General features: G+C 42.4%; 1 protein-coding gene across 1 annotated transcript in view; it reads left to right on the forward strand.

Annotated features, from left to right (window-relative positions):
• Positions 1-24,008, forward strand: part of LOC121867861 (solute carrier organic anion transporter family member 74D-like) — a gene marked incomplete in the record, with an annotated part of 255,675 nt that overhangs the window by 231,272 nt on the left and 395 nt on the right. The window contains 11 exon segments of the mRNA XM_042367986.1: positions 679-2,052; positions 13,666-13,806; positions 15,143-15,263; positions 15,386-15,513; positions 15,516-15,548; positions 17,343-17,468; positions 20,682-20,748; positions 21,414-21,570; positions 21,780-21,859; positions 22,414-22,553; positions 23,112-23,240. Coding sequence (XP_042223920.1) covers positions 687-2,052; positions 13,666-13,806; positions 15,143-15,263; positions 15,386-15,513; positions 15,516-15,548; positions 17,343-17,468; positions 20,682-20,748; positions 21,414-21,570; positions 21,780-21,859; positions 22,414-22,553; positions 23,112-23,240 — 2,488 coding nt within the window.

Below are 24,008 nucleotides of genomic sequence, written 5' to 3' on the forward strand. Positions count from 1 at the left end.
CCAAGAATGACAAGTGGATCACAGTTTATGCACCTCGGCTTCCTGACTGAAAATTGCCAATACGAAGATTGAGGCAAAAACAAACTTTTCACTTAAATCGAGTATCCTTTGTCAGCGACCAGAGTAAACTTGTTTCTTGATCTTATATTCAGAGACAATACGTATACATGAACGATTTATGATGAGAATGGCAGGTTTTATGACTACAAGTGAGAATCTTTTACGGCCTCTTGAAGAAAATTTTATTTTGGTATCTTTGTCATCCATTATGCCCGCCATGGTAACCTTCTAGTTCCTACTCCATCGTACATCTTGGGTCCGACTACCATGAAAGTTTACCAGTGACTTGAAAGCTCACCGCCAGCACACATTGTTGTCCTGCCAATATATACCGGTTGAGTCAGTTGTTGCCGGGACTCAGGCTCTTCTTATATGATAATGTATATGTTTCAGTGATGTGCAGTTGTTTCTATTGGTTTATGATTTATAGCCCTGTATGCCCTAATGGTGAATTATTCGTTATTGTGTATTTGGCTGTGAAATGTTCGTTATATTGTTCAATTTATTTTGTTATTATGTACGTTACTTTGTTAGTGTTATAATTAAGCTAATAATTGTTAGTGTAATTTGTGATGGCCTATTTCTTAGTGAGGTATTAATTTTGTGTGATGTTTACAGGAGGCGCCATGGTCGGGTGGACGGCGCGGTGGGAGCCGGGCGTGGGGAGGGACCAGCACCAGCACCAGCAGCGCCTCGCCGTGACCGACCACGTCGTCGCCCCCGACCCGCCCATTATCCCACTCTCCGCGCCCTCACCACCCCGCCACGCCCCTAGTCACGCCCACAACCACGCGGACATTGCCTCTCCTCAGGCGGACCCCCGAAACAGTGAAGGCAACGAGGTGCACGGACTTACAGCAGGGGCCGCCAGTGACCCTGACATTGCCCCTGTAGAGGGCAGCAGTGAGGGTGGCGCCAGGTGTGTGGAAGGTGAGCAGGGCCACAGCAGCAGGCATCACCCCACCCCTTCGTCGTCGTCTCGTGTACCTGATGATCACACTGGTCGCCCCGGTTTACCTGTAGCCAGCGTAGAGGTGGGCTCGGCGCCCCCGCCATACGATCTTTCCTTCCTGTGTCACGCACCTGCAAACCTGCCCACGCCGCCCACACCATCCGCGGCAGTTAACGGTACCTCGCGGGCGCCGTGTGTGTCGGCCGGGGACGGCGACCACAGTAGGTGGGGGGCGTCGCAGGACACAGCGCCGCTCACCACCAACGGAGAGGTGGGTCGTAGGAGGGTCAACGGCGTCGTAGTGAAGATGGCCGCTGTGGACGAGGCCGTCACAGAAGAAGGGGAGGAGGAGGAGGAGGAGGAGGAAGAAGAAGAAGAAGAAGAAGAAGAAGAGGGGGAGGAAGGGGAATTTCTGTGTGGACTTGGTCGATGGTGCTCCCCAAGTTGGGTTCAAGGCTTAGCCACCAAACAAGTGTTCCTCATTGTGTTTTCTTTAACGTCGGTGCTTCAGGGGATGTTCTACACGTACTTTGTGAGTGTGCTCACTACTGTTGAGAAGTTGTTTCAGTTAAAGAGTAAGACAACCGGAATAATCATGAGTGCCACAGAGATGGGGCAGATAGGTGGCGCTCTCTTGCTGGCTTACTACGGCGGCCAGGGACATAGACCAAAGTGGATAGGTTGGGGGATGATTCTCTTCGCCTTCTGCGCCTTTCTCTGTGCCCTTCCACATTTCTTATTTGGCCAGGAGCTGTTGAGACAGCACCTGGAAACAACACCGTCAGAGGACAGTCCTCTGGCCAACGCCAACATCTGCAGGTTACCAGGGACACCCATCCCCTCGATGGGCCTCAACAACTCGCTGCCGGGACTCCCCGAATTCAAGAAATGTGAGACTCCTGAAGGTGAGACCCAGGTGGTGCTCTCCATCTTCTTCCTCTCCTTGCTGGGTATAGGCATCGGCCAGACGGCAGCCTACAACCTAGGCATCCCCTACATCGACGACAACATCGCCAACCGCGAGACACCCATCTATTTCGGTGAGTCTTTTCTTCTTCGTACTTAATGGTTCTCAAGACTTATGTTTATATATTGTATTCCATTACCAGGCAAATCCAATGTAACGGCGCACTAAGATGAACAAGACACAAAAGTAGACCCGAGTAGTTTCTTACCGGGCCTGGTGGTTCTCATTCACTCCACTTAAAATACAGGAGAGTGATATACCTCTTAGACTCTTATCTTATTATCAGCAGAGTTATCATTTTCGCAGATTGAAAACTAAACCATAATACCTTATGGGGAGTGAACTAAATAAAACCTGGTTATGGCTGGTGACTGAGGGTGGGGCAGGTGAAGGTGTGAGTCCGTTTCAGTAGGGGTTGGGGTGAGGGTGAGAGCAAGGTATGGGAGGGGGTTAAAGAAAGCTGCTTAATGTGAATGGACGTGAGAGAGAGGGTGAATGGGGTTAGTGAGACAGGGTGTTAGCGGAAGAACAGGAGTTACAGGTATACCAGGGCCCCAACAACTAGTCAGGAATCTCCATGATGTTTTGCTCTGCAGTCATAGGCTCATCAAGCATCGGGTCTTCCAAAACTGGATCTATAGGAGAAGCTCACTGATTTATGTACGCACCATGCACTCACACTCTTCTCACGTCCCAATGGAATGAATCTTGTCTAGAAAATGTAGAAAATTTGGAAAAAATCGTAAGGCAGCAAAATTTTTTGGGTATCCTTGAAACTCACCTGAAATTAATTTATTTAGTGTGTACGATAGGTTAAGTGAGAGGTGGACAGTGTAGGAAGTGTAACATTTTGCGTCACGTGAGGGATCTGGTGATTAGTGTTGTTGTTGTTGTGGCGCAGGTGTCAACACGGCCTTGTCACACTCGACCTTGCCCCTCGACAGCTGTTACCCCCCCTTACCATTCACACCTGCCCCCCCTCCTTCCTACCACACCTGCCCCCCTCCTTCCTACCACACCTGCCCCCCCTCCTTCCCTACCACCTGCCCCCCTCCTTCCTACCACCTGCCCCCCCCCTTCCTACCCCTCCTACACCTGCCCCCCCTCCTTACCACACCTGCCCCCCCCTCCTTCCCTACCACACCTACCCCTCCTCCCTACCACACCTACCCCCTCCTCCCTACCACAGCTGCCCTTTACGTTTCCCTCCCACACTTGTACACAGTAACCTCCAAACACACACTTGTGCTTGCGTAGAAACATATTTGAATGTTCGTTAGGAAAACACACTCGCTCCTACTCTCACTGTCCTCTTTATTCAAGTTGACACACACACACACACACACACACACACACACACACACACACACACACACACCCCATCAGTGTTGTATGATAGTCATTTAAAGACTTACCCAAACAAACATAACCTTGCATAGGAGTATGATAACAGACCTTGAGTGTTGTTATGCATATATATTCACATCCTCCCAATTAATCTCCATTTTTGTTCCAACTCAATACGAGCTTCCAACCAGTGATTGAATTACAATACCATTCACTTTGTTGCTAGTGTTTGTTTATTTAGTCTTCATTTTTATTGTTTTGTTCATGTTTTTGTTATTATCGTGGGAACAATGTGTGTGTGTGTGTGTGTGTGTGTGTGTGTGTGTGTGTGTGTGTGTGTGTGTGTGTGTGTGTGTGTGTGTGTGTGTGTGTGTGTGTGTGTGTGTGTGTTGAGGTTACCTTATCTGCCAGTTTTTAATTATTTTTCTCGCCATTTTGAGGCCGTGACGTGCATATTGTCCTCCCAGCTACAGGCCCGGCGGGAGGGGCGTACCACCGTCAGAATTGTTGTCTCCTTGCATCACATATCCGTCTCTCTTTAATTCATACATATAATTTTACATTACTCTTCTTTTATATTTTTTTTATATTTCTTCTGAATTCCTGATCAATATTTTTAATCCAAACCAGTTTAAAAGTGGACCATGGACAGGTGTCAGGACAGGTTCTTGTAATACATAGTGTGTTTCCTGGACACACCTGTTTGGGCTGTACAAATTAGATCTCGTCTTAAGCTTATATAATATTCTCATATTGATTCACACAGTTTTTACTCCATTGTGTACATATGATACCTGTTAACCAGTGGCGTAGCTTGGGTGAGGAGGGGGGGTCAGCTTGGACGACTGCTACCCCTGATCGGAAAGAAAAAATCTGGTTGAATCGTAAATCCAGAACAAAATTATCACATTACTGTATACAAATTGGATCAATGATTTAACTGACAAAGAAATCACCAAAACAGTGGAAGAATTGCTGTGATTTCTACATGGAAGGCATTTGTTCCATGCCATTCCCAAAGAAATCATACTTAGACGGGTTTTCCTGGCTATTCCCTTTGCGAGTGCTGGTGCTGACAGGCCGTTTAATGATTAGTCGGATAAAACTAATCAAACCTCACCTCCGATCAACCATATTAGAAGAACGTTTTTCAGACTTGGTTATTCTGAGCACTGAACGGGAATATAAACAAATCTCTGAATTATGATAGAGCAACAGTGAAGGAAGAGGGCTGGCGAGAGGAACATGGTATCACTCTTTCCTGAACGATTTTAGATCATGTGAATTAAAAAAGAAAGTATTTAAAGTTGTTGAAAGCAGGATCGATGGTGTGGGACAGGGGAGGCAGCCATGACCTGCACAGTAGGACAAATCCTGACACCCTTAATATGTGTCCGATGTTAAAGTAATATATTTTAAGGTGATGGAATAGTGGACTAGAGGGCTGAGAACAAGCGGAGTCGCAGATAATAAAGTAGTTGGCGGATAACTCAATAGGTGACGGATAGCTGACTAGTTGGCGGATAACTCAATAGGTGGCAAATAGCAGACTAGTTGAAAAGGAAGAATGTGGCGGGGCGTCGGAGTAGAGGTAAACATCAGTACTCGGGCAATGAACACCGAGAAACACGACCTTCAGGTGTGTGTGTGTGTACCTGCCCTTGCATCACCTGTGTGCTGCAGGTGTTGGTGAGCCTTGAGCCACATATGCGTCGGACACCTACACCTAAACACACACACACACACACACACACACACACACACACACACACACGTCTGGCAATATTATCTGGCCTTCTGTGAAAATTGACTCAGCTTCCTGGTGTTGTGGGGGATCTGAAATGAGGGAGGGGATGGGGGGAGACACACTTCCGTAAAAGTCAGTCTGATTTCCTAGAAGTATGGGGTGAACACTGTACACAGGAAGGTCTCATGCTAACGGAGTGTGTCATCAGGACTACCCTGGCGACAGCACAGTACACTAAAAACAGCCAAAGTAAAAATAGATTAATAGGTGATTAAGAAACAGCTGCTAAAATGTAATTAATTCAATTTTGTTTCACTCATTCTGTGAATAATAATTACTGCTGTAATAAGATATAAAAAATATTATAAACTATAATATGGAGATTAATCGATAACAATTATATTTATAAAATAAATTTCTTACTCAAAATACATGAATAAATTATCACCAAACGAATAAGTTGTAAATAGTAAATAAATTAAATACGATAAAAAAAGGATTCTGTCCATTAAGTTTCAACTGATAAATTTTCAACTACCTACTATTACCAGGTGTTCCGGTACTTGATCCGGCTAATCATTATTTTTCGTGCGCCGAATTTTAACTCTCTTGTCTTGTGGAAATCGCTTTTGTTCCGTGTGAGAAGATATAAATAAATTTACTCTTTTAATGGGTTGAATTTATTTATTTATTTTTTTTTTTAAGGGGTTGAATTTTAAGGGCAGACGCAACAGAGAGATACGACGCTACATGTATAATGAAACGCTACATTTAGCACACTAGTGAAAACACGTGTGATGATTATGCTGCAAGATTGTAACAATTATGTGAAGTTGGGCAGTATGTTAATATCTGACGTTGGGCAGTATGTTAATATCTGACGTTGGGCAGTATGTTAATATCTGACGTTGGGTAGTATGTTAATATCTGACGTTGGGCAGTATGTTAATATCTGACGTTGGGTAGTATGTTAATATCTGACGTTGGGTAGTATGTTAATATCTGACGTTGGGTAGTATGTTAATATCTGACGTTGGGTAGTATGTTAATATCTGACGTTGGGTAGTATGTTAATATCTGACGTTGGGTAGTATGTTAATATCTGACGTTGGGCAGTATGTTAATATCTGACGTTGGGTAGTATGTTAATATCTGACGTTGGTTATGTTAATATCTGACGTTGGGCAGTATGTTAATATCTGACGTTGGGTAGTATGTTAATATCTGACGTTGGGCAGTATGTTAATATCTGACGTTGGGTAGTATGTTAATATCTATAGTTAGTTTATCTTTCAGTGTGATGACATTAAAATAAGCAGCGTCAATCTCTTCATTATTTTACTATTCATAAACATTCTCTACGTCACTATCACCATCAAGTGCTTTACCATCGCCTCACCATCATCCTCACCATTAACTGTAGTCATTGTGTCCGGTGTTACCATCTTTATCACCATGTATACAGTACTTTCCGTCACCATCATTATCATAGCAATTAATATCTACGACTGTCACCACCACTGTCAACATTACCGACATATTTACATCACCTTTACAACATCACCACCACCACTGTATCACCACCAATAACACCACAACTACAACATCACCACCACCACGTCACCACCACCAGGCAGTGTCAAGATCCACCATAATTAGCGTCAAGGATGCCGCTCTCTGTCTATTAACGCGTAATTGGGATGTATGACGTAATTGGCAATTGGGTGATGTCGTTCACCCCCTTCACCGCGACTGCTCGTATTTCCCAGCTCGAGATTGTGGTGGTAGTGGTGGCAGGTCGCAATACGGCTCGTTCGCAAAACTCGAGTACCCGGTTAACAGGTTCGAACCCTCCGCTTGTGAGAAAGTAAATTATGCGGGTAGATATATACAATATATAGAGTATCGTAGTATTTTGTAGAAGAGTATTGTAGGCACCACAGTTGTATACTTAGTTGAATGTCGCTCTGTCGCAGTGTATATATATTTACACTTAAACTAATAAACACGACGTGAAATCAACTTGGCATTAAGGTTTTATGACAAGAAAAACATTACTACTTTTGATAGCTTTTCATTCCCGTGTAATACAGGTATACACTTGGTGGCGTATGACGGTTTTGTATACAGTATAGTTCACATACTGTGTATTACATGTTGTTCAAGGTTCATAATGCGTGTACAGGTGTGCGTGTGTGTATAATAATAATAATAATTAACGGTTTATTGAAAAAATTCTGCAGCCCGAAGGCTGAAAATATACATTGGACATAAATGACTTATTACATACATTGGTGGTTTAACAAAAGCCTTCATTAGAGAAAGGTAAAGGAACATACAGTGAACATACAGATTAATGTAGGTGTTGAACAGCAAACTCGTAGTGTAGTAACTCCCTCCCAGATGGTGTTAGGAGGAACTCACGTGGTGTAGTAGTTCCCTCAGATGTTGTTATGAGGGACCTGGCGTGGTGTAGTAATTCCCTCGCTGATGGTGTTATGAGGGGCCTCACGTGGTGTAGTAATTCCCTCACAGATGGTGTTATGAGGGACCTCACGTGGTGTAGTAATTCCCTCACAGATGGTGTGATGAGGGACTTGACGTGGTGTAGTAATTCCCTCACATATGGTGTTATGAGGGACATGTGGTGTAGTAATTCCCTCACAGATGGTGTTATATGAGTGAGGTTTGGTCCCAGGCCTTCCTATCGTAGACGGATTAACACATCGGTGGTTGTTGTTGGGTCTCGCGGGGGCCGTTATCACTGGGTACCTGGGACCTCACTGTGTGAAGGTTAACTTGGGTACGACTGTTACTGTTGAGTTGTTCTCACTGACTTAAGCACTGTTCACCACTGTTCACCTCTGTTTAACACTGGTTCCGTTCCTTTCCTAAATGAAATTGTAACTTCTGGCGAGAACTTGTTGATATTCCGGTGGGGAGGAGGGTTCAGGGGAGGGGGTTGGTATGGGCCAACTTAACAGTTGACCTGGCTGCTCCGAGAGGAGCGCCAGGTACGTCTTGACCCTTCGGTGGTCAAGGATGTGTATCTGTCTGTCTGTGTGTGTGTGTGTTTATGCGTGACTGTGTGTATACGCGTGTCTGTCTGTATGTGCGTGTTGCTGTGTGCGTATGTCTGCTTGTCTGTATATGTCTGTGTCTGTGCTGGAAATTACCACCACCAATACGCTTTATCTATCTGGTCAAGGTGAATCGTGATATTTGTTCGTCCTGGAAAAACTACATCGTCATGCGTCATATTTTCCCTCCGTGTTTACCCTATACATAAAAAGATTATCCGTGTACAGTAGTCGAGGTGGGTGTTGGGAGTCTGATTGAGTTCTGACACCGAGAGGAGAATAGTGATGTTATAATTACGTTAGGAAGGATAACTGATATATATTTTTACTCTAATGGCAAGTAATGTTGATTATTGTAAGTAATAATAAAGATGCTTACGATTGCAGTGACGATAATAATAATATAATAATAAAAACAAAGTCTCTCAACATCATTATTAATATAAACGAAAAAACATTATAAATCGGTTAGTAGCCTATGTGCCGGTGTGGGCCGCCATTCCTGTCTAGGTTACCCAGCGCATAATAAAGTGAACTAGCGGAAAACTAATTTAATTATGCGGATAAATATCAAATCGTTTTCTTTTGGCATGGTGGGTTTTTGACCAGTGATTGGTTTAAATATGAAGAGTATATAGATTACTGGTTTATTACTCCAAAAAACATCGAATGGGATGTTTTAACTCCAAATACTGATATAAATGTGTCGAAATCGGATAAGGAAATGGCATGCGATTGTAAATTGTGGAAGGATTGAAAGAAAAAAAATAGAAACGTAGGAAAAATGTGTATCCATGATTAATAACAGCAATACTCTCCCTCGTGTTACCCTCACTCACTCACACCATCACATGCACGTCAAGGGAAGTGTTCAGTACACCGCGTAAGTGTTGTTCACTGGACCAGAGAGATGTTCAGCAAATCAGAGATGAGTTTAGTACTGCGCGAGACTGTTCATTTAGCCAGAAATGTGTTCACTGTGGCGCACGACTGTTCAATAAGCCACGGAGGAATGTTCACTGCTTCTCGGAGCCTCGTGTTCAACTTTGTGTTCCCACCTGAGCCTTTTTTCCTGGGCAACAAAGGGAGGTGTGGATGGTCGTGAGGCGGCCACCCCACTCACCGCCTCATTGCCTAACTCTAGAAGTGGCGGCCCCCCCCCCTTCCCCCCTCCTCCACTTCCATGACCTCACACTTACCCCACGCACACCACACTCACACCATGCAGACCACAGTCACACCATGCACACCACACCCCTCTTACACCATGCACACCACTCTTACACCATGCACACCACACTCACACCATGCAGACCACAGTCACACCATGCACACCACACCCCTCTTACACCATGCACACCACTCTTACACCATGCACACCACACTCACACCATGCAGACCACAGTCACACCATGCACACCACACCCCTCTTACACCATGCACACCACTCTTACACCATGCACACCACACTCACACCATGCAGACCACAGTCACACCATGCACACCACACCCTCTTACACCATGCACACCACTCTTACACCATGCACACCACACCCCTCTTACACCATGCACACCACACCCCTCTTACACCATGCAGACCACAGTCACACCATACACACCACACCCCTCTTACACCATACACACCACACTCATCCCATGTACACCACACTCACCCCACACCCACCACTCACACACTCACCCCCACCCTCATACCACTCACCCCACACCACTAACCCCCACCACTAACCCCCACACCCCACACCCTCACCCCCAATACCCTCACCCCGATGTCACTCACCTTCGATGCCACTCACCCCCACACCACTCACCCCCACACCACTCACCCCGATGTCACTCACCTCCGATGCCACTCACCCCCACATACACACCATTCACGCCACACACCCCACATACACCCCTCCACACTCGCCCCTATCCTGCCCAACTCGCTGCTTTCTCCCGGAGTTGTGAGTTTGGGAGGGGCTGTGCCAGGTACTTTATAGTCTGTCTGGCCATGAATAGTAGTGACCACAGTTGAGATTTAAGTGACTGACTGTAAGATTTAAGTGACTTGGTAAGTATTAAGTGACTGACTGTTAGATTCAAGTGAGTGAAAGGAATAAGTCCAGGGCGAGAGGGGAGGGAGGTGATGGGTGGTGGCAGAGGTGTGATAGACATCAAACACTGTGTGTGTGTGTGAGTGAGTACAGTACCTAGGGATGACATATACAGTCCAGCACGAGGTGCACGGATGGGCAGGTGAAGCAGCACAGAGTGACAGCACAGACAGCAAGCTCTACTTCCTGGAGAAAGTGGAGCGGTTCGTCCTACTAACGTGGGGGAACTCCGTGTGATCAGTGACCATCTCAAACTTCGTAACGCTCGGAATATAGCCCTTTTTATTTTTTCATATTAGGCTCTTTTTTTATTAATTGTGTTTAGTGATTTTTTAAGGCTTAGGAAGTGTAAAATACCAGTTTACAAAGCTTTATTTTTGGCGGTGTTACGTCGTAAGTATACCATATATTTTATTAACTTTTATTATGGCTGGAGAGAGAAAAGTAACTGAGTAGTATGATATTGGTATGAGTGAGTGTGGTGAAACCTGTGCCTACATGTCAGAAATTTAGTGGAGGTGCGAGTGGCCAAGGGGACAGCACGCGCTAGTTATCCCATCCCTCCTTCCTGGTGAAGCCGGGTAACTCAGCTTGTGTGAGAGAGAGAGAGAGATTACATTATATATGTATGTTAAACACGAACAAGTAGAACCTTAACCCAACCACTACCAGTAAATATAAGACCATCTCTCTTTCAGCCACAAGTTATTTGTACATTATTACAAAAATAAGATTTAAACTCTTGTTATTATGACCCCCATTCTTCACAAATATCCTGAAGATACTTGTGTTTTCCTTTTTTGTTACATCATTGTTTGTTTGTGTCTATATTATTCTCGTTTATATCTATGAATGTATACTCATCAGTATGTTTAAATACGTGTGTTGATATTGCAGTGTGGATGTGTCTGTATGTATAACTATATATGATAGTGTGTGATGTCTGTTTATTTTAGGTATGAATCATTGTGAATATGTGCATACTGTCATTCTTGTTTTCGTTTATTATTTCACAATATATCCGTTTGGGCGATTGGTATGTTTTGTTATGTTAAGACTTTTATTGTCTAGTGTTAGTACAGGAGGATAACTAAAGTAGGCTACCTGGAGAAGCCCAGCGATGTTTGATAGGCTAACACCCTTCTCACATATCCCCCAGCTGGGGACTGAACCCAGGACACAATAGTAGATATACGTGTTACCATGTATTTGTACAGGAGTTGATTTTGTGTGTACTTTTTTATATGTATGCTCTTATGTATGTGTATTTATGCATATATTTCTTTATAGGTATACTTTTTTATTTACGAATCCATATGTGAACTTATACCTGTATATATTGTTCGCTGTCATATGTTTTAGCATATACCGCACGTGTGTATTAGTGTAGTGAAGACTAATAATGATACATTTAATAATGTCACTCGGGAGGTGACTGGGTTTGGCTGGAATGGTGTGGAGTTGTGGCGGGGCGTCTGGCCGTCGCAGACTGTTGCCAGGCCAGCCAGCCCTGCCTCCGGCCACGATTCAAATGTTAAAAACAAAATAACCGACACAACGTCTTTTCCTCAATACTTTACTGATATTTTAGGCTAAGTTTTGTAAATCTTGCTCTCGTTTTAAAAAATTATATATTAATAGTATGTTTTAAGGATAATTGCAATAATTGTTTTGACTATCAACATGTGGACTGCCAGACTTGTTATACGTGGGATGACACTACATAGCTCCTTCCTCCGCCCTGCTCTCTCTAGTACCCTCCATCATCCCTCTCCCTACCTTGTCACCCCACAGCCTGCTTTGCCTCCCCACAACCTCTATGTTACCCTCACTTTGTATCACCCCCACAGCCTGTATCTCATTTAACAGCCACCCCGTAGCCTGTAACGGTCTTCTCACAGCCTATACCCTTACATTTTTTAATTTCCCACAGCCTGTCTTGCCTTACACTCCTCACCCTGCCTTGCCTCCCCTCAGCCTGCCCCTATCTCCCTTCAGCCTGCCTTACCTCCCCTCAGTCTTCCCAGCCTCCCTCAGCCTGCCTTGCCTCCTCAGTCTCTCCCAGCCTCCCCGCCTGCCTTGCCTCCTCCTCAGCCTGCCTTGCCTCCCCTCAGTCTTCCCAGCCCCTCAGCCTGCCTTGCCTCTCCTCAGCCTGCCTTGCCTCCCCTCAGCTTGCCTTGCCTCCCCCCAGTCTCCCAGCCCTCCTCAGCCTGCCTTGCCTCCTCAGTCTTCCCCAGCCTCCCCTCAGCCTGCCTTGCCTCCTCAGCCTGCCTTGCCTCCTCAGCTTGCCTCTCCCTCAGTCTTCCCAGCCTCCCTCAGCCTGCCTTGCCTCCCCTCAGTCTTCCCACCTCCTCAGCCTGCCTTGCCTCCTCCTCCCTCAGCCTGCCTTGCCTCCCCCTCAGTCTTCCCAGCCTCCCCTCAGCCTGCCTTGCCTCCTCAGCCTGCCTTGCCTCCCCTCAGCTTGCCTTGCCTCCCCTCAGTCTTCCCAGCCTCCTCAGCCTGCCTTGCCTCCTCAGTCTTCCCAGCCTCCCTCAGCCTGCCTTGCCTCCTCAGCCTGCCTTGCCTCCCCTCAGCTTGCCTTGCCTCAGTCTTCCCAGCCTCCCTCAGCCTGCCTTGCTCCCCAGTCTTCCAGCCTCCCTCAGCCTGCCTTGCCTCCCTCAGTCTTCTCAGCCTCCCCTCAGCCTGCCTTGCCTCCCTCAGCCTGCCCTATCTCCCTTCAGCCTGCCTACCTCCCTCAGTCTCCCAGCCTCCCTCAGCCTGCCTTGCCTCCCTCCCCGTCTCCCAGCCTCCTCAGCCTGCCTTCCTCCCCTCAGCCTGCCTTGCTCCCTCAGTCTTCCCAGCCTCCCCAGCCTGCCTTCTCCCCGCCTGCCTTGCCTCAGCTCCCAGCCTCAGTCTCCAGCCCCTCAGCCTCTTGCCTCCTCAGCCTGCCTGCTCCCTCAGCCTGCCCTGCCCCCTCAGCCTGCCTTGCCTCCCCTCAGTCTCCCAGCCTCCCCTCAGCCTGCCTTGCCTCCTCCCTCAGTCTCTCCCAGCCTCCCTCAGCCTGCCTTGCCTCCCCCCCAGCCTGCCTTGCCTCCCCTCAGCCTGCCTTGCCTCCCTCAGTCTTCCCAGCCTCCCCTCAGCCTGCCTTGCCTCCCCAGCCTGCCTTGCCTCCTCAGCCTGCCTTGCCTCCCCCAGTCTTCCCAGCCTCCCTCAGCCTGCCTTTGCTCCCTCCCTCAGTCTTCCCAGCCTCCCTCAGCCTGCCTTGCCTCCCCTCAGCCTGCCTTGCCTCCCCTCAGCCTGCCTTGCCTCCCCTCAGCCTGCCTTGCCTCCCCTCAGCCTGCCTTGCCTCCCCTCAGTCTTCCCAGCCTCCCCTCAGCCTGTCCTTCCTTTTTATCAGGAACATTTTCTCCCCACAGCGGTGACCAGTGGGGTGAGGATCCTTGGACCAACGCTGGGCTTCGTGCTGGGGTCCTTCTGCACCAGGCTCTATGTTGACCCCGTCGCTGATCCTGGCATTGACCCCACAGACCCCAGGTGGATAGGGGCCTGGTGGCTAGGTGAGTCTCTGATATAGTGAGTTATGAAAATAACTCAATGGTAAGTACCTGCTGATTGCTAGTTGGGATACGGTAGATACTTACCTGGTTGATTAAAATTCTTGGCTGATGACAGGTTGGGGTACATTCCTGGCTAGTACTTCGATGATGATAGACCTCAGAATAATGCTAGATGAAGTAGGTTCTTGCTTGGTAAAGTGAGATAGTTCCCTGGCTGTTGGGAAACTGATATAAACCTATGACCAATGGCTAAGTGAGGTCGGTCCTTGGTTAGTGCTTAAGTGAGGTAAAGCCTTAGTTAATGCAAGTAAGGTAGGGCCTTGGATAATGGCTAAGTAGGCCTGGATAATGGCCAAGTGAGGTAGGGCCTTGGATAATGGCCAAGTGAGGTAGCCTGGATAATGGCCAAGTGAGGTAGGTCCTAGGTCAATGGCCAAGCTGAGATTAGTTCCTTGGTCAGTACCTGGTAGTGCTTAACATCACACGCAGTATAATACTGCATGCAAACTTTGCATATAAGGCATAATAACCTGAAACTTGATTACTGTACTAATGAATATAATTTTCTTGGACATTGTATGCAAGGAAAAGGATACAGGCATTATGATGGATCAATCATTGAGAGCAACTCAACAAGTGGAGGCAGCAATGAAAAAAGTCAATCAAACTGTAGGGATCATAAGTCATACCTTCAAATATGAAGATAAGAGAATGCTCCATGAACTGTATCTCTTATGCCCTCATCTGGACCACTGTACAGTATATACTGTACAAGCTTGGAGACCTTACCTCCAGAAAAACTTAACATCCTTAGGAAAGTTGCAATGCATAGCACTAGGATCATTCCTGAACGAAATTGTCTCAATTATCTAAGTAAAGAGAGGTTCTTAGGAGTACTGTAACAACTTTTCAGACAAGATGTGACAGGGCAGACTTCAAAAGAGAAATTAAAATTTTAAAAGGAATGGAAAACAAAATCTGAAATTTTCTTTGAGATGTCAAATGCCACAAATGCAATGCAAGGGGTATATCAGCACACGTAAGTGTGTATTTTATATTCGAATCAAATAAAACCTTCTCTGACATGAGGCCCTAAATCTGACTTCACTAAAGCTAATATCCCCTTAGGAACACTGACCAGCTTTAAAAATGAGCCGTCTCCAGAAGTTTAATCAGGTAAGCATGCATCATTTGCTCTGATGTTATGTCCTCTATCCTGTTCATTAATGCCCCTTAAATGATAATTTGTTTGAGGATTTCTGTCTCTAGGTAATTTATACTTTTGAATGCATTGTATATAAATAAAATACCTATTTTTATTATTTATTATTTTTAGGATTAATGGTGGTGTCAGTGGCATTATTTCTGACTAGCACCGCCATGTTTGCCTTCCCTCGTCACACCCAGTACAGCACGCTCCAGTATCCAGCCACCACTCCGCACCCCTTCACTAAAAGGTATCTTTAATTCCTCCAGAATACTCACTGTGGTTTGATATATCATAGTTTCCAAGTCTTACCATTGAAATTGCATACTGTATCATATGGATTTAGCCCTTATAGTTCTTTGGTTTTTACAGACTTCCTGAAAGCAGTTTGGCGCCTTTGAAGAATAAAATTTTGATATTCCGGACAGCTAGCAGCGTTTTACACATCCTGCCTATTGCAGGTCTTTACACTTTCCTCCCGAAATACTTGGAGAGTCAGTTTTACTTCCGTCCACAGTCTTGGCTTTAGTCTCTGGTTTGTGAATGAATGTCGTGCAATTTGTATTATGTGGTTAAAATTGTCTAAAATATTGTATTTGAATGATAAGTGACTGTACTGCTTAATAATTTAATTTAGTAAAATTTTAATATACAGTACTGTACATGTATTGTACTTTTGAGCTCTTGTCTGTTATCATTATAAAAACCATGAACCCCCAAAGTGCCTCCTATTGTCTATGCTGTACTGTACTGTACACTCATATTTCCAGATTCGAGGGCAAAGATAACTTGTAATTAGAGATTTAGTACAAACAAATCTTACTAAAAAGGTATGGTTAGGGAGAGTAGGAAAGGGGTTAATGTACTGATTTGTAATGAATTTTGTGGAAACTATAGTCATTAAAGTATATGTTGTGATTGGCTATGTGTTTTGCATAGATGTAGGGAACATATCTGAGAGGTATGGACTGAGGTTACAGGCATTCAGATGTTGGTACAGTGATCCCTCGGTTATGAGCACCTCGGTTATTAAAGATTTCGGTTAACGATTTACCTTCCATAAGATTCTTAACTTCGGTTAACGAGTAATCCCTCGATTAACAAGTTTTTACTGAGCCGACTTCAACATGTTTTTGCTTGCATTTGGCGGTCCACCAGCTGTAGTATTAGTCCGCCAATACAGTAATCGGTTTTAGGGCTTAAATTCCTTACTATTTTAGTAAATATCAAGAAGTTTATACTATTCAATAATTTTAAAAGTGTAATATTAACTTTTTAGTCATTTTAACAATTATTGAACATAATTGAAGGTAAAAGAAACTAGTTTCTGGCATGCCATCCAGCCTGTTAACACACCAGACAGGCGTTAGTCTCTCTCTGTTTTCAGTGGAGGTAACATGTTGCTTGAGACTCTCTTCAACTAAACCTTTTTTTCTGTGTTTCCAAGCAAATTATTGGTCATTTGAAATTTATTTTACATATTGACAATATATAATGCAGTGCAGTGTTGATTTAAAAGAAAATAATCTTGAAATACACCAAGAGAACTAAAATTTTATGGGTGAAATGGTGCCATGGGGTGACTTCTCTTCCACCCCAATGCCTTCTGTTCTTCCTTCTCCTCCACCCCATTCTAATTCCCATCATCATCATCATCATCATCATCATCATCCAGGAGCCTTCTACTGTACATACACCTCAAAGTAAGTGTACTTTTCTACCTTTTTTGTTGAATTTAGGCAATTTTCGGTGAGCTGGAACCAATTACCCAAAAACCCATTGAAACAATGGTTTCGGTTAACGAGTTTTTCGGTTAACGAGCAACCTGCTGGAACGGTTATTATCTCGTTAACCGAGGGACCACTGTACTGTACTTTAAATTTCCCTTGTAAAGGAATAAGATTATGCATCTCATAACTGTAAGGTCTTAACACAACCTAAATGACTCGGTAGTCATTGCCTAAATACTGTAACTTAGTAAGCCATATATATGCACTCATGTTTTAAGAAAATTAAATATTATGAACTGTACTACCTATGAGAATCATAATCCAACACCTAGGATTACTCATTATATTAAATTACTTATACTGTAGTTCTTTCTCTTATGTGTTCTTTAACCCTTAAACAGCGGCCATAATCAATGGATGCTATCTGTAGGGGTGGCAGCCATCACCAGTGGACATTTCATGTTCCTTACATTCCCTTTTTTATGCCTATGGGAGCAGAGCAGGGAATCAACACAGTAGTTGTGAGTTAAGGGATTCCTGCTCTAGTTTAATAAAAAGATATGCATTTTTTGTTTTTAATTGATTTTATTTCCTTGCAGGAATCGGAGGTATTCTGGTGATGGGTGTAGGCATCTTTGCTAGTGGGGTGTTCATCAGGCGAGCTAAACCCTCAGCCCGTACTGTTGCAGGCTGGATTGCCCTTACAGCCCTCATCTACTCAATAGGTACATTTTTGTGCTTCATAACTTTCGTTGCTATGTTTTTTAGGTGTGCACTGTACAGCCAGCACCTGTGTAATGTATAGTCAGCAAAAAAATTCTGTACTCCTTGGTCTGATGGCATCTGCAACGATCACTGACTAAGGCCATGTTAATTTGGTAAGGTTGGTAATTTTGGTTGTGTGATGCATTGTACAACCAGTATGATGTCTTTTTTATTATCACTTATAGTTAATACAGAGAAATTAATAGGAATTACCCACGTAAATGCTGTTCAGAATTCTTGGTCCGGTGTGTCATATTGTAAACACCATAAGGTGCAGAATATTTTTTTGTTGACTGTACATGATAATGTTTCTAAATAAAAAATGCATTATAAAATGATATATTGTACTGTACATTGCAGAACATTTGTCCAGGTTTTCCCTTGAATTACCTTTAATAATGATAGAATGAAGAAATACTGTAGGAGTAATAAACTTTGACAAATAAAATAGTATACAAAAGGAATGATGTCATGAACAGAAGATACAAAGGGTAAGTGTTGGTTTAGATGCAAACCTGAATGTGTTAAAGCATTTTGAAAAGATAAAATGACCTGTGGTTAGCACTAGTGTCCTAGGCTCAACATTTAACATACTGTATTTTCTTTGGCACAGTAGCAGTGTGACTGAGGAATGTTCTATAACATTCTCCCTAATTGTATATGATTTCTTACGAACAACACATTCTAATTTTTCCTCCTGAATGATTCCTGCCAGCTCTACAGATAATACAGTATCTCAGTTTCTTGCCTTAAAATTATTGTATCCACATGAAATGCTGGATTTGATAAGTAACTACAAATAAGAAGAAATTATTGCTTGGAGGTATAGGAGCAGCTCTCATGGGGTTTTGAGAGGATTACACTGTACAATATTTTAATTTTCTCATCACAGTTATGGCATGCCTCTTCCTTTGAAGTGCAAAGACATAGCTCATCAACATGCATAATGTTGATCAGCTATGTCTTTGCTCAACTGCAAACCAAAAAGATGGTCTACTGTCCTAATGCTGTACTTGCCAGGCATCCACCAATTAGGTGCATTGAGGACAGGGTTCACTTTTGTCAACTGAGAGTGAACAGACTATAGTCCTTGATTCACTTGGATTGATTCCACATACAGAAGAGTCTGACTAACATACACATGGTGTGGGCATGTCATGGTTCAATAAATTTCAAGGTCACAGCTGTATTTGTTTTTGCATTATTACAAGACAAAGTGAACAAATACAAATTCAGATGCTTGTGTCAGAGGTCAGAGTACAATACTGTATTTATCATAACTTGGTCAAGATCACAGGAAGGTCATAGGTCAAAACCTCTAGAGAATACTACTTGATTTAATAAAGATATTTTGATGAAATTTATGTAAGCACATAAGTATCCAGTATGTAAAAAACGAAAAATGTGCAGACCTACGTGGGTAGGTCATGGGTACACAAGGAAATTTGTGCCATTAATTGCCACACACACACTGCTTGCAGTTATGAAAACTGTCTCTAATCCACTATAAGATTGCCCTTCCAGTTTCATATTTAGCTATTCGCATGGTACATTATTAAATGCCTTAACAAAGTCGAGGTATATATTGTCAATATTGCCACCCTGTTTCAGAATCTGTGTCCACACATCCATCGTTGAATAAAGTAGGAGAGTCCGGGCATAAAACCATGCTCACATTTCTTCAAGGTTGTTCGATGATAGATGATCCATCACAGCTTCATATATTATGCTGTTTAGTACTTTATGCACTATGCATCTGCAAAACAGGATTTTAGGGGTTCTGTGAGTTTGTTGCATAACTTCCTTAACTCTCTGGGGTTCACACTATCAAGGCCATGGTTAGTATGAACCTTAAGCTTTGATGATTTATTTCTAATACACTCTACTGAGAACTCGTTGTACATTAGTACTGTGTCAAACTGTTTTTCTCTAGCTCAAGGGGGTTGTTTGCATCCTCTTGTGAACACTGAATAAATACAGTCAACCTGCTTACGGCGGTCCCACATTCCGCTTTCCGTTTACGGCGATTGCCCTGCCGAAACCGAATGCTCACATTCAGCGATGCGTGTACCCCCTTTACGCAGAAGCGGCTGGCGAGCAGCGCCCATTTTGGATCAAACCTCCCGCCATCTCCCGCCCTCTCCGCCATCTGCCATGTTTGTATGCGTAGCGAGCGAAATGCGCCGCGACCTGACACGCATAATACCTGATTCAATAATCCTCTCTCCTTACATGAAAATGAAACCTTTTCAACCCCTCCATTTTCAGTTGCTTTCAGACTTACTTTTTAATATGTACAGTACAGTACAGGTATTTGTATTCTAATGGAAAAACAACTTTACAGCTTACCTTTATGAGAAAACTAAAAAATTTTGTAGGATGGTCTTACCATTATGGTTAGATGGATGCTGTACAGTTCATGTTATGTCTTGATGAATTTTAATGCACTATACAGTATGCCCGGATAATTGATTTCTATTTCGCGGTCCTCTATTATTTCACGGATGACAGCTTGGATGTACCCAAGACTGTCTGCAGGTACTGTAGTTTTAAAGTTGCCGGCATTTTTCTGGGCCGGAACAGGGAGCCATTCGTTCTAGAGACAGTAATTTCCTTTACCTGTATTGTATATGTACTGTATGTGTGTGTGTGTCTACACACACATACATACAATACAGGTAAAAGAAATAATTGTCCTGTGGTAAATAAAACACTTGGTTGCTACATCCAAGCATTATTTGACTCATTTCACTACATATCTGAAATAACACAAAAGCAAATGTAACAATTCAAAGAGGAAACAACAATGAACATAATATAACATGGTGGTTTTATCCTGATAATGAAATAAACTAAAATGATACTTACAAACAAGAACAAAATAATATTACAGTATTTTCCATAATGATATTTTAAAAATATCACATATCCTAAGGACAAACAAATAAAGGGAATACAGTATACATTTCTTTATACACAAGTAAAAATGTAACAACAACACCCCACGAATTTGAAGGGTCTACTGTACTCTATAATGTCCTTTGTTCAGTGGGGCATCCGTGTCAACAGACACATTTTTATTTTTCCACATTTTGATTGGAATTATAAGTATGGTAAACTGGTTAAATTTTTTAAAATGTAAATTCCAATGATGGTTTACATACTATTTTCAGGTATGGTGATCTTGATGTTTGTGGGCTGCCCTCCAGAGGACTTTGTTGGTCTAGTGGAGGATGCAAGGTAAGCATTGAGACAGTTGCTGTAACTAGTGTTCCTTGTAGGTGAAGCTAGTTGTGTCCTTTCCACTTATCTTCTAGATGTTTTGGAAGCCCTGTGGAGTAGAAAACATGCTATTGATAAACATACCCACACATTATCATTGTCTGTTCCACTTGACTGATAATTTATGAGATTTACTGCAATAACTTTCATGTGCAGTCCCCTTCGCTACTGCATTTACAGGGGCTCGTCATTTTTTGTGCAGTGTGCCAGCCCTGTGTTTGTGTACATTTGACAGAAGGAAACTCACAATAGTAAACATACTATGGAATCAAAGTAAAAAATATTAAAATAAATATCTCATTGTAATGATTTGTGATGTTTTTAAATATATGTACTAGAGATGTGGGTTTTTACCTCCTGCCAAAATGGATAAAAATGTTTAGCTCGAGGAAAATTTTAGTATTGGAAATAAAAAACTGTAAGGCAGGCTAAGTTTAGGTAGCGGTGATGAGGAAGCTGCTGCTTGCTTGAGAAACTATTTTTTTCTCTATAGCTATTCTCGGCTAAATTAGGGATGTGTCTAATAGGGTGGAAATACTGTACTGTACTTCTGTTTTAATAATATGGTATTGTATGGAGGCATTAAGAAATAATACAGTATTTACTCCTTTTTTATTCAACAGTGGGAAACACTTCACCCCAGTGTGCAACAGGACATGTGGAGATTGTGACGCCACCACTTTTGCCCCAGTGTGTGATAAGCATGGCAAGACCTACTTCTCCTCCTGCCATTTGGGTTGTTCCAATGCTACTCTTTTTAAGGACTCTAATCAACTTGTGGTAGGAAGTTAACTCTTCTCGCACTGCATCATTATAAATTGCTGGTGAATGAAATAATGTATTGTTACCTACATTTGTGTACCTTTATACTCAACAATGGATCATTACCGGGTGGTAATTTTTTGTCATTTAGAGAATATTCCTCTACTGATATTATTTTGGAGCTTTTTCAGTCCTAATACTGTATACAATTTGTATTTTCACTTTAGTTCTCCAACTGTGATTGTCTGGAGGAGGGCGAGACAGCAGTGTTGAGACTGTGTGGGATGAAGTGTAGCAACTTTGTCTGGTGAGTTTTGTAGCAGCAGTTCCCATAATCTTCGAAAATATCTGCATTATGGGAATAATTAATCAAATTTATTTCAGAAGTATCTAAATTAACATATAGAGTTCTGGTGCAGAATGGCTACTTAAAATTTGCAACTTTTTACTAATTGTAAATGATAATAGCCAATATTTTATATATAAAAACTACTCAGATATACATGAAAGAGAATATGTGATTTAACCTCTTTGTGGATATACTGTACATGTGTATACTGTATTTACCTTTATGCCTACATGTGTGGTACTGATATATACTCCTGTGAGTTTGTGGTACAGATGGATGTGCCTGCAAGTGTGTAGATCATATTGCAGGGTATATAAGTACTAACTAAGTAAGAACTAAATACTGTATCACACAAATAGAGAAAATGCAGAGTAGACTAGGATTATTAAACAAGAATCATTGAGAAAGAAAAGGGCTAAAAATGTTAATTAGAACCAAAATTATGATAAAACAACTATAATCTCAAGGAATTTAAACTATGGTTACTAATACACTCCACCATACTTCCACAGGTACGTCATCATCTTCTCTGTGTTTGTATTGATACATTCCACGTCAGAGGTGGGCGGTATGTTGGTTACTCTCCGCTGCGTAGACCCTAAGGACAAGGCCATGGCACTTGGCCTGATATCTGTTGCTATTGGTTTATTAAGTAAGTTTATCGTATACAGTATTCAACCTGAGAGGAAAATTTGGAGGTACAATATACTAGAGAGTAAAAGTAAATTTACTAAAATAAGAGGCATTTTCAGTTGTTTATAGATACATAATTAAAGGTTTTACAGAGAATATAGAAGGACTGTTGAGGTGATACTAACACGTAGAGAAAATGATGTTTGACTTTTTTTTTTCAGGACAAATGTTGTAATAGTTTAGGGCAACTTACAATTCAGATTAGTAGCCCAGCCACCAATATTTGGGGTCTGCTGGGTCTAGTTCTAACAAGCAAAGGTGATTGACCATCACAAGCTGTCCAGTGGTTGGCCAAGAGGTCATAAAAGATGAATTTTAAAAAAAATACTTTCCACAAAATTAATTCATATTAAGAGGATACTTTCCACATACTGTATTTTATATGCAGGCATTACTTTTTGAGCATTGTAATGCATGGCATTCTTCAAGTCACCAGAGCATCCAGTCTTACCCAATATATATACGGTAATGGGTATATAATACCATTTTTATTATCCCCAAACATTGATATTTTCAGGTAATGTGCCATGCCCAATAATATATGGTGCAGTAGTTGATTCTGCATGTATTCATTGGAAGGAAACATGTAGGAAAGCAGGTGCCTGTCAGCTTTATGATTCTGATGCATTCAGGATGTTCTTCCATGGTGAGTACTGCAAACTGAAGATACTAACATCAGTAAGACAACAAACAAGTGTGCTAGAAAAAAAATATTTACTACTGGCATTATGGTTAAATTTTTACAAGATGACAATTGAATTATGATATACAGTATTCATCATCGGTTCATGAGTGTTAAGTGATGATTATTGTTAGGACAATAGAAGGCTTTATAGAATATAATGTGAAGGCTGATAATAGCAAGTTAATTGAAAGAGGTTAAAAAGGGAAGGGGACCTGCGAGTGGTTTGATAGAGCTTGTGTGTTAAATATTCATATATCACTGGGCTCAAAAAATCCTGCAGTGGCCATAGAAACCCACAAATACTTAACTCTTTGGACTACTTCTTATGCATTTTATGTAAGAAACTACTCTACCACTTGGGCCATTACTCACATGAAACATATCAAGTGTCTGTCAATTATTATTTTTTTTTTTTTGGGGGGGGGTTCAATTCAATCATTGTCTTGTATTGTACAGTACTGTATATCCTTTTGTCTTTTAATTGTTTTCCAGTTTAAAATTGCCAATAAATCCCCCTATTACTTACTAATCCGGTATCATTTATATGACCAATAAAAACAATGTCGTAGTCTTTAATTCAAGATTTCATGATGAAATATTATAGATGTTAGCTAAGCATTTCATACTGTTCACTTTGTTTCAAATCTTATCCAGTTTCTCATAAATACCGGTATAAAATTATTATTGTACTGAACTGAATATGTTTCTTATCATATGTTTATTAAAAAA

Source organism: Homarus americanus, unplaced genomic scaffold (assembly GCF_018991925.1).
Source record: "Homarus americanus isolate GMGI-L3 unplaced genomic scaffold, GMGI_Hamer_2.0 scaffold37032, whole genome shotgun sequence".
Classification (NCBI taxonomy): Eukaryota; Metazoa; Arthropoda; class Malacostraca; order Decapoda; family Nephropidae; genus Homarus; species Homarus americanus.